The sequence below is a fragment of the Heloderma suspectum genome, chromosome 10 (genome assembly GCF_057233095.1).
Source record: "Heloderma suspectum isolate Gila_16-S chromosome 10, 16-S_ref, whole genome shotgun sequence".
NCBI lineage: Eukaryota > Metazoa > Chordata > Lepidosauria > Squamata > Helodermatidae > Heloderma > Heloderma suspectum.
The window spans coordinates 18324059-18335067 of NC_139467.1; the positions used below are offsets into that span (position 1 = coordinate 18324059).

Genomic DNA, 11009 nt, shown 5'->3' on the forward strand with positions numbered 1-11009 from the left:
GGAAAGGCTAAAGGAACTGGGTATGTTCGGCCTGGAAAAGAGAAGACTGAAGTGATATAGCACTCTTCAAATACCCGTAGGCTGTCACACAGAAGAGGGCAAAGACTTGTTGTAGGATGATCATGTGTCCTTTTTTACAAAGAATAGTCCTCTATTTGAAGGGTTGCCACAGGACTGTCCTCTGTTGGAAGGGCTGTCCAGTCCAAGTCCGGTTTAAAGATAAAGAACCATCAGAAGGAAGAACTGGGCCTTAAAGTTGCCCATCAACACCAATGGGACAGCAGACTGAACAGGCAGGCACACAGGTCCCCTGGTCACAGTCTTCCGTATTATGGTGAGATGGACTGTATAAATTATAATTATTTCTAAATTTCCAGTCATGCATATAAATTAGCCTGTTTACATGTCATGCAAATCAGTCCCTTCGTTTGTCCTCTTTTTCAGGTGAGGCATTTCCTCTTTGGGGAGAGGGGGTGATTGTAAGTGGCCCTCTCTCTCTCTCTCAGTCTCTGCTGCCCCAGAGGGCAGGACTAGATCTAATGGGTTTGTGTCACAAGAGGGAAGCTTTTGGTTGAACATTAGGAGAAACATCTTGACAGTAAAAGCCAGTGGAGGCTGGTAGCTCCAATGTCAGTGGGGCGGTGAAGCCGCTCCAGGTTTCAGTCAGAACCAGTCAGACCTTGGATAGTTCCTTTAGAGTTCTGACCAGTTCTGACTGAAACCCTGAGTGGATTCACTGCCCCACTGACACTGGAGCCACCAGCCTCCCCTGGTAAAAGCAGCTTGAATGGAACCATCTACCTGTGGGATGGATGGTTCTTCAAGAAGAGGCTGGACAGTCAACTGTTGGGAATGCTCTAGCTATGGATTTCCATTATGGGGGCAGGAGCTGGACTGGTTGGCTTCCTAGGCTTCCTGCAAGTCTTATGATTCCATGAAGCAGTTTGCTGTGCCAGCATTTTTTACAGTGTGGTCCTGGCACTCTCCAGTTTGGACTGTAAGATGATAGGTAGGAAGAATGGATAGGCGGTGGTTGGTCCTGTCTTATGTGGAGCCGGAGGACTAGTGTCCGACATACCTTAGAGAGATTTGGGGGCCTTTTGTTCAATTTTATGATTCTACATAGTGAAGACTACATCTAAAATTATTGATCGTCCTTACATAGGTACATACACAAACACACACACAAATGAAAGACATGAGACAATATGTGAGCTAAATGAAACAACATTCTTAACTAAAAACAAAGGGTAAAATCCGACGTAAGTCCTACTTAGAGTAGACCCATTGAAATGAATGGGATTTAAGTTAATCATGACTAACTGAAGTCCCATTCATTTCAATGGGTCCGCTTTAAGAAGGGCCTATGTTGGATTTTACCCCAAGGCAGACATGCTGGTCCATGAGGGGGGAAAAATGCAAGAACTACACTAAGGCAATTCCTTTAGTAGGACCAACCATAATTCCACAAAAATGTGCAAGCTTTTGAGCACTCTAAAATTCTTCATCAGGTAAGGTGGTACTAAAAGTAAGGGATGGGGGAAGAAACAGAAAACCCCCCAAATTTGGCCAGATGTTGTGGCTAGTGCTGTGGTGAAAATTTCTCCCACTTTTTTTTTTCGACCATCCTCATTCAATTTGATAGAAAAGAACTTGCTTTCAAAAAGAAATTCAAAGGAGGAGAAATTTTGGAGAAATTCTCATGGGTTGGGTTTTGGGTCCTTGTGCTTACCTTACTTACGAGGTGGCCAAGAAGTGTGCGTGAGTGTCCTGTCTGTTATTGTACAGTAATCTCTGGCAGCCTGCAGCCTCCTCAGCTTCCCACACTTCAACTAAAGCCATCATGAGGGAGACATCGTGAGGCAATTCCTTCCATGGGGCTTTTTCAGTTCAGGAAGTGCAGGTGGCCTGGGAGGCAGCAGAGCAATGGAAAGATGTGTAACAGAGAGAGAAAACACACACAGCACCCTCGGCCACCTCGCAGGGATTAAGTACGCTCAAAAATGCCACCAAAAGAAATTCAAAATTCTGCCTCCAAAAAGTGGACGCCTCGACACAGTTGAGGCTGTTGCCACCCACAGAAGCAGTGCAATAAACCAAAAACCCTTAGGAAAAAAAGAAAGAAGCTGTGCTACACACTCTGCCAATGGTGAGCCCTATCTGTGAGAAACTGTAGGAGAATTTCTCCTCCCTTAGGAGAAATTCGGTGAAATTGTCGCCTCAGTTTCTCCGCCCATGAAGATGCTAGAGAATTTCGAGAGGCCATTTGTGCACAACTCTCATTGCAGCCAGGAGGCCTGCAGTTTAGATAGACTCCACCTTGAACTGGTCCCCATCTACACTGGGCTTTTACTCCAGGGCAGGTGCGAGTCAAGGTCCCTCATGATAGATGATGTTGTTGCAACTTCGCAGCCATCCATGGTTTTCACCTGGAAAAAGCAGAGTTCCAAGGAGTCGTTTTACTGTGATTTGGGGTGGGGGGTTGCTGCAGGTTCTCCTGTGGTTGCGGGCCGTCTGTTCCTTCCCTGAACTGACTTCGCATCTTACAGTGGGCATATTGTAGGCATGCGTAGTGCCTGCATCACTCTGTGATGCCGCTTTGCTCCCCCATCCCTCTGCAGCTGCACAGTTACAGAGGCACAGAGGGACATTATCACTTATTTAATCACACTTACACACATTTTTGCAGCTTCATATCTTCGCAACGGTTGTGGAATCAGTACCTAAGGGCTGGGGGGGGGGGGTTGGGGGAGGAACAACATCGCTCCAGCCACCATTTCGGAGCGATGGCTAGGCACGTAGCACTCACACTTGTGAGTGCGAACCATCGCGAGAGTCTCGGGCTGGGGAACTGACAAACTGATGCTGCGGAAATGAAGGAACACAAAATACCCAATATTAACCTAAAACAGGGTCAGAAAGGCACAGCAGAGCCCCTCGAATATAAAACAGCCACTAAAGTTTCACACACCCCACACTCATGGGACTGCACAGCTGCGCATTTCAGTATAATGGCAAAAAAAAGGACATGGCAAGTCTCTTAGGGAAGTGCGCAGTACATTGCAAGTGTATCGCAGGACATGGTGATTCAAAGCCACATTGCTGCACAGTTGCGACAGGGTGGAGGGCTAAAGCGGTGCTATGTAGATGGGGCCCAGGAGATTTGCAGTCTGAATGAATTAGTCAGTGGTCAGCACTGCAGTTATCAAATTACATCTAGCAACGCATTTGGGGATATTTGGAGATATGGCTTCTGTATCCTGTGTTTGGTCTCTTGTATCAAAAAAACCCAACTAAGAACCTTGGAAGACTAACAGATTTATATTATCATAAGCTTTCATGGATGCACAGAGTGTTATCAGACTCTGTTCCATCACATCATGCATAGAGTGTTATCGAGAGTTTCAGTATTCAGTACATAATGGTGGTTGAGGGGAATTATAAACAGTGAGGTCAGAGGGAAATGGCTACTGTTAATAATGTGATAGCCACTGTCAATACGTTCTGCACTTAATTTCCTTCTGACCTTACTCTTGACAATTCCCCACCACCACATGTTCTGTATATATACAGGATCTGATCAGGACCTCCATGCACTTACACTAAGGCAATATTGGAGTCAATACCAGTTTCTGGGAGGCACAACAGAGACAGTGTCCTACTGCACTCATGTCCTACTTGTGTGCTTCCCATAGACATCTGACTGTCCATGTGAAGCAGAACATAGAACTAAATAAGCATTTGGTCTGATCCAGCGGGGCTTTCCTTGTGCTCTTGTGCATTTTTGCCTTCTGGTGACCTTTCATCTTGTTTGGAGATGCTTGAAGCAAGTATCTTCTGCCTGGTGTCCTTATGCTTGTAGAAAACTAAGGCAGCAATCCTAAACGCACTTACTCCTAGGAAAGTTCAGAGTCCATTAAACTCATTGGGGCTTTACTCAGAAGGATTGCACAGTAAGGCATTTAGGGTGTAATCCTATGCACGTTTAGACAGACAAAAGTCCTACAATTCCCAGCATTCCCCAGCCTCCATGGTTGGCTGGGGAATGCTGGGAGGTGTAGGACTTCTTTCTGTCTATACATGCATAGGATTGCACCTTTATAGGGTTGGATCCAGACACAGTCATACTTAAAGTGGTCTTATTGAAATCAATGGAACCTAATTTAGTAATGATACACTTGTCCCATTAATTGACTATGTCTGGATCCAACCCGTACTTTGGGTATTGCAATCCTGCATGTGCTTCCTTGAGAGTAAGTTCCACTAAACAAAGTGGATCTTGCTTCTGAGTAAGCATGTGTAGGATTACTCTGAAGATGTTATACATATGCCAAATAGTAAAATTTTACTATGCTACCTTACAAGTGTTGTGTTTTATTATGTCAAAGTGGTGCTGTAAGTTACAGTTTTTGAAGAAAGAATTCCATTCATTTCAGTTTCTTCATTGTTACATCAGTATCTTATATAAGCAAAGACAGTGCTGTGCTGAGACTGCTGATGCATTACCTTTCATTTTGGAGAGATACTATTACTCAAAAAGAGAATGAAAATCATTATAAGCTGAATAATTTGAGACAGTGGTGATGGGTGGGAAGTGAGTCTTAAAAGGTCATCCTTGGTATAAATATAAGTTAATATAATCCTGTTCCTATTTTCAGCTATGAAATAGTGGATGACATCATATGCGTGTGTGTGCCTATCTATCCGCACAGCAAAGTCACGAAAAGTGAAATTAGAGCCCTCTGCTGCTAGTAAATCGAGCCGCCCAACCTTGGACGAGTTGCCACACCCAGTACAATCTCTCTCTCTGCACTATTCGTTGGCTAATTCCTCCCTCTGTCTACTCATTCTTCTGAACTGCGAGGCACTGTGAAGTTCTGTCTGAGAGCCAGAGCAATATATCAGAGTGCCCTTAAACAGAGAAGCAGAGCGGAGCGGCCTCCATTACAGAACAAGCATCCAGCCAAAAGAAGAATCATCCACAGGAGGAGGGCACCCAAGGAGGAGGAAAGCAAATGCTGAGGGAAGTGTTGAAGGGCATTCGAGAGAAGGCACAGGGAGAGAGAGAGAGCAGGACCCGAAGCAGCTAAAAAGGAGGAACAGGGAGAACTGAAAAAAGAGAACTGCAAAGAGAAAACTGCAAAGAAAGCAAAAAGAGGGGAGAGGAGACTTGCACAATGAGCAGCCCAGACTACAAGAAGGTCGAAGACCAGGTGCCCAGCATTCAGAACCCACCTCCCTACTCTGAAAAACAGCCCTATGGAGAGCCTGATACATTTAAACCTTCTGCTGGACCACCACCACCTATGGGCTATGGGGCATCTCCCCCTATGCCAAACCAGTACCAACCTTATTATGAAGCACCTGGGGTAGGATCCAACCAAGGGCCAGTCCTTCAGCCTCCACAGGCCGTCTTCATCACACCTGTCCAGCCCATCAATGAACCTGATTACCTGGCCTACTCCATCTTTACCATGCTTTGCTGCTGTCTACCCCTGGGCATTGCTGCTTTGGTTTACTCTATACTGGTAAGTGTGTGTGTGTGTGTGTGTGTGTGGGGAGAGAGAGAGAGAGAGAGAGTTGCAATGCTAGAATAATATTAAAAGGTAAAGGTAAAGGTGTCCCCAACCAGTCGTGTCCGACTCTAGGGTGCGGTGCTCATCCCCGTTTCTAAGCCGAAGAGCCAGCGCTGTCCAAAGACGCTTCCATGGTCATGTGGCCGGCATGACTGAACACCGAGGTGCACGGAACGCTGTTACCTTTCCCGCCGAGGCAGTACCTATTTATCTACTTGCAATTTCTTGCTTTCAAACTGCTAGGTTGGCAGAAGCTGGGACTGAAGACGGGAGCTCACTCCGTCATGCAGCACTCGGGTCTCAAACTGCTGACCTGCCGACCTTCCAGTCTGCAGTTCAGCGTCTTAACCACTAAGCCACCGTGGCCCCTAATAATATTAGGACTGGCCTTTTACCTAGTGTGACAGGTCATTTACCCTTGAGCAATGCTTTTGGTAAATATGGGGAGGGGAGTTGTCTGGGCTTCTGGATTTCATTAAGCCCTCCCCACCCCATCCCATAATTCAAGTACTGATGCAATGTGCTATAGCTAGGGAGCACACTTTACAGAGAAGGGGACCAATAAAGCGGAAAGAATGATAATGCACAAAGTGCGTGGTGGTTGCAGAGAGAGCAGGATTTGAGGATCGATCGGGGATGGGGGCATGTTTACCCTTAGGCAATAAATAACTTTGGGAGAGACAGCCAGGGCTGTCTGTCACAGCAAAAACTGGAGAGAGTCTTGCAGAACCTTAAAGGTGAACCAACTTATTGGTTCAGCTATTTCATGGACTATCTGTTTTATGACCATGTCTGGGGTTTGCTCATAGAGTCATGCTTTTCCTCCCTTTCTCCCAGAATGTTTTCCATCTTGTGTTGTTATTGAATGTCAAGCATGTCTGATATTAATAATTCCATCTGTGCTTGTATGGTATCTGTGTTGTCTTAGACCTTATGAGATTGTTTTCAGCAATGTTGGCTGGTTTTGGCTTTGGTTTTCCATGTGGTATTTTAGTTTGTGTTTTATAACTTGTTAAGTTTACATCACTTAAAGAACTACGCTACTGAGGGAGGGATTAATAAATACATATAATAACTATTTACTAAAACTGGGAATGTGGATAAATCAACCATTTACCAACAGGTAACTTGCCACAGTAGTTGATCATGTTACCACTTGGCAAGATGGTTATGGGAAACATCCTGTTAAACATTGGGGAGAATCGTATTGCTTCCTTGTGTCTTTGGATCAGGGCCAGTTCTCCACTTAGCACAATGATACAAGCAGGTGATCTAGCCCATAATGTGGAAAGAAGCAAGAGGGCACATCTGCCACCCAGTCCCACACAGCCTCAGTGTCCCTGCCATGCCTCCAAATGCCCTGCACCTCCACATGGGAGATATAACAGTGACATACTGCCTACACATATCAGATCCCAGAAGCATAGGCTAAAATTATGTGTCAATTCCCCAAAATAAATCTGGGAATCAGCTCCATTGACTTAGGCCTACGTGCAGTGGATTTTATGTCCATGGGCTGTACTCCAGCATTGCATCTATCCATCCAGATGTGGTAATATTGGAGGTGGTGCAGATGCACTCTTGCGCCCCTCCATGCAATATAGGCCAGATCTAGGGAGAAAGACCATCTAATTTAGTCCAAAGTTGTGAATATTTGCAACAAGGGATGGGCAAGATGTAGGGTAAAATGGGATGTCCAGCACTATCATACAGTACAGTAATAAAAGTTTGGAGACCTGGGATCCTCTTTCTTCCTGCAACATACCATCTAGTTGTTTGTTTTTCATTTACTGTATATGTCCATCTTATCTATTCTCTGGCTTGGGACACACCCTTATCACCAACCTACAATATGGGGTCTACTTTTCCTCCCTCCTTCTCTCTCTCTCTCTTACTCTATGCATTCATCTTATCTTTCCGTATGTGTTTTATTTCCCTTTTCCTCTTTTTCTCACTCTGGCTGCTTCCAGATGAGGCTTTTATTGTGCAATCGCTCTGCCTCAAGCACGGCAATTTGCCAAACAACATCTTCCATTTGTAACCCATCTTTGTTTTCCCCTTACTGCTTCCATCTTTTTTCTTACCACACCACCACCACCACACACACACACACACACACACACTAAGGATGGAAAGATGGAATAGCTGCACAATGCCTTCTGATTGGTAGTGCTAGGAACTGTCCATCAAGAAGCATCAATTCTCATTCTCTCTCTCTCTCTCTCTCTCTCTCTCTCTCTCGCTCTCGCTCTCTCTCTCTCTCTCTCACACACACACTTTCTACATGGTCTCAGACCACATGGTTACTTGTAAGTGCCAGACAGCCCGAAACAAAAGAACTCTGTTAGCCAAAACATTAGCAGCTGTTTTGCAATTGCTTAGGACCACCTACTTCTGCATGCCAGAGATGTTCTCCAGTTGCATTTTTTTTTCATTAATCCATCACTTACTTCTCTTTCTCCCTAGACCCGAGAAGCCAACCACATGGGAAACCTCACATCTGCACAGCGAAACTCCCGGCTGGCACGCATCTTGGCCCACTCAGCAGTTGGGGTGGGGCTCGCCTGCCTGATTCTGTACATATCCTTGATGGTGGTTTTAACTACCACAGCCTCTCAGCAACTGTACAACCCCTGAGAATGCACTATGCCATGTTTATGTCCCAAGATTTTCAGTGGCCCAAGATTCTCAGTGGCCCATCCACATTAAATGATGGGTGTTATGTGTGATCCACTTCTATGATACACAGATATCCCAGTGAAATGAGGACACAGGCAAATTGATCTGCTCCAAGGGTGGAATAGGAAACATTGGCCCATCTGATGACTGGACAATGCCCCTGTTATCAGCTAGGTTGACATGATTGCACTAGTCTTGCCAATGGTAAAATACTGTGATCCGTCCCCTTAAAATCCTCAGATGGGTTTAGATCACCTCCTTCCTGGTACACCTCTCCTCTCTGCCCATTCTAATGTCCAGATGCCCTTCTTATTCTAAATCCCTTCGTCTGGCCTTCTCTTCCTCCAGTTCCTCTGGACTGTTCCCTTTTCCCTCTTGCCTAAGCTCCCTGACTTTCCTTGGTCTGCTGCCCATATTCTCCAACATTTCACAGATGAAAACAGAGGCATGTTTATAACACCCCTTTTTTCATGCTCCTATTTTCATACCAAGCCCTGCCCTCCTCTCCATGACACATTGCCCTGTACGTCATCTGCTGCCTTCCTTTAGTCTGCAACAGCCTGTGCTGCACGTTTTCACGGCTAAGAAGTTGGCTGTACTTTTGGTAAAATGGTACACCAGAAAAACATACTTGTTCTACAAGCTGTGGCCAATGGTTCAAAATGAGCCATGCCTCCATTGTGTGAAACAGCAGGCTGAGCACTACATGGCAGGGGCCTCTTGAGGTTCATGCGCATGTAGAGTTCTCATAGGCATGTAATAGATACAATATAGCCTTGGCCAATGCGGCATCCTCCAGATGCATTGGGCTCTGACTCTCGTTATCCCCAGCTGGCATACTGGCTGAGGATGATGGGAGTCCTCATCCAGCACATCTGGAGGAGGCAGCTGGGGGAAGGCAAAGATACAAGATGAATAGAATCTTCACTGCCTGCATTCAGAGAGTTTTCTCCTGGAGGCCCAAGGGAGTGAGTTGAAGAACGCTGCTGATGAAGTCATGCTGATGAAGTATTAACAAGGCATTCCCCAAAGGTAGAAATTGGACCACTAGCTTACCAGGAACCTCACTCTGGTTAATAGGGACAGTTGGATCAGATGTGCTTCCTCCTCAGGCATCTGCCTTCTCCTTCCCAAGGCTCTTCTGCCTGCACTGCTCCTCTGTTGGATCAGAGCAGTTCAGCCAATGGCCTGACCCACCCCTCTGTGATCACAGCAACAGCTCAGCCAAATCACTTTTACTAGTTTCATTGCCGCCGCCACCACATTCTTTAGGGTGCAATCCTATGCATGTTTAGACAGAAAAAAAGGCCTACAACTTCCAGCATTCCCCAGCCAGCCTTGCTGGCTGGGGAATGCTGGGAGTTGTAGCCTTTTCTCTGTCTAAACATGCATAGGATTGTGCCCTTAGTGCATTTCAATAGAGATACTATGAAATATAGAGATTAATATTTTTGCTGATGTATTTTTTATGTTTAATTTAAGGTTGCATTTTAATTGCTTTTTAGAAACAAACAAAATATGTGTCCTATTCTGAATCTAAAGTGACGTAAAATGAGCACAATTAAGTGGATATGAGACAGGAAGAATCAATGTCTGATTTCTTAGCAATGTAAAATAGGGATTTAGCTTGTATTTTCACCAGAGCTGTCCTCTGTAAATGATTAATGTTGTAAAGCACGGGTGGACAGACTTTAGACTTGCGGGATCTCTTTGTTTTTTACCAGCACTTCAACATCTAGAACAAGGTGCTAAATAGTGACTCACAGTTACAGACACACCCTCATAGCTAAGTACCAAGACTGAGCTCACCATTCAGTTCCTCAAAAATCAATTTCTGGTTTTCCCACCAGACCTCTCCATTTCAGCAGCCTAATTGACACTGCAATCCTATACAGACTTGCCTGGGAGTAAACCCCATTGAATACAGCGGGACTTGCCTTTGAGTAAACATGCAGGGGATTGCACTGTTGGGGGATGGAGGACGTCTTTTACTTGTTGGGATGGTTCAGCCTTGCCTAGCTACTGCAAATCACCAGGAGATCTATCAGTAGGTCCTAATCTACTTTCTGTCCACCCCAGCTGTAAATGAATTGAACGTTTTACTTTCAGCATAATTTAGTTACTCGTGACTGCTGATCATTGCAAAACGGGAACAAATGTGAGGCTTGCAATTCAGCAGAACATATACAATGTACAGATTAAAGAATAAAACCAAATATATTATGGACAGTATCCGGTGAACAAATTAATAACAGAATGATCAGATAATAACTGTGGCTTAAGATGGTCCCCATAGCAATGAACCCCATGTTGTGCATTTAATGAACTGTGTATATATCACTTCACACAGGGAATGAAGATGGTTTCCTAATGTTACTTAGCCAAGAGAAGCCATCAGTTTCATTAAAGTTCCTTTAAAGCCTTGAGATACTGCCGTAGTTACTTTTAAACTAACAGAATGCCTCTCATTTTGCTAGGCTGGGATAGGTAGGCAAACAGGGCAGTGACAGCATGCAGAGGGAGGAGTATGGCCAAGAAGCTCCAGGCAAGCCGCACATCAGTCCTACGGGCAGTGGCCAACTCCTGGCCTGATGGAGCTGCCCACTTTGACAGCCCTGCTGCTTATTGGGCCCCGATCACATTGCCCAGCAGTTTTACCCTGCAGCACTGGTACAATTCCTATTGGAACAAATCGGCACCTCTGGTTTGAATGGTGCCAGGTGGCAGCCGCCATTATTTTCCCATAATGCAGCA

At 45.3% G+C, this 11009-nt stretch overlaps 1 protein-coding gene across 1 annotated transcript; it reads left to right on the forward strand.

Annotated features, from left to right (window-relative positions):
* Window positions 1–4754: 4754 nt before the first annotated feature.
* LOC146337858 (proline-rich transmembrane protein 1-like) lies at window positions 4755–10681 on the forward strand. Its single transcript, XM_084815358.1, has 2 exons — window positions 4755–5528; window positions 8043–10681. Exons 1-2 carry the CDS (start codon window positions 5178–5180, stop codon window positions 8211–8213), a joined length of 522 nt encoding a protein of 173 aa, XP_084671484.1. The 5' UTR covers window positions 4755–5177; the 3' UTR covers window positions 8214–10681.
* Window positions 10682–11009: the final 328 nt, after the last annotated feature.

Bases quoted from the DNA above. Each gene is read 5' to 3' on its own strand.
- LOC146337858 (XM_084815358.1), top strand. From the start codon at position 5,178: ATGAGCAGCCCAGACTACAAGAAGGTCGAAGACCAGGTGCCCAGCATT. The intron at 5,529-8,042 runs GTAAGTGTGTGT...CTTTCTCCCTAG, and splicing joins CTTTGGTTTACTCTATACTG to ACCCGAGAAGCCAACCACAT.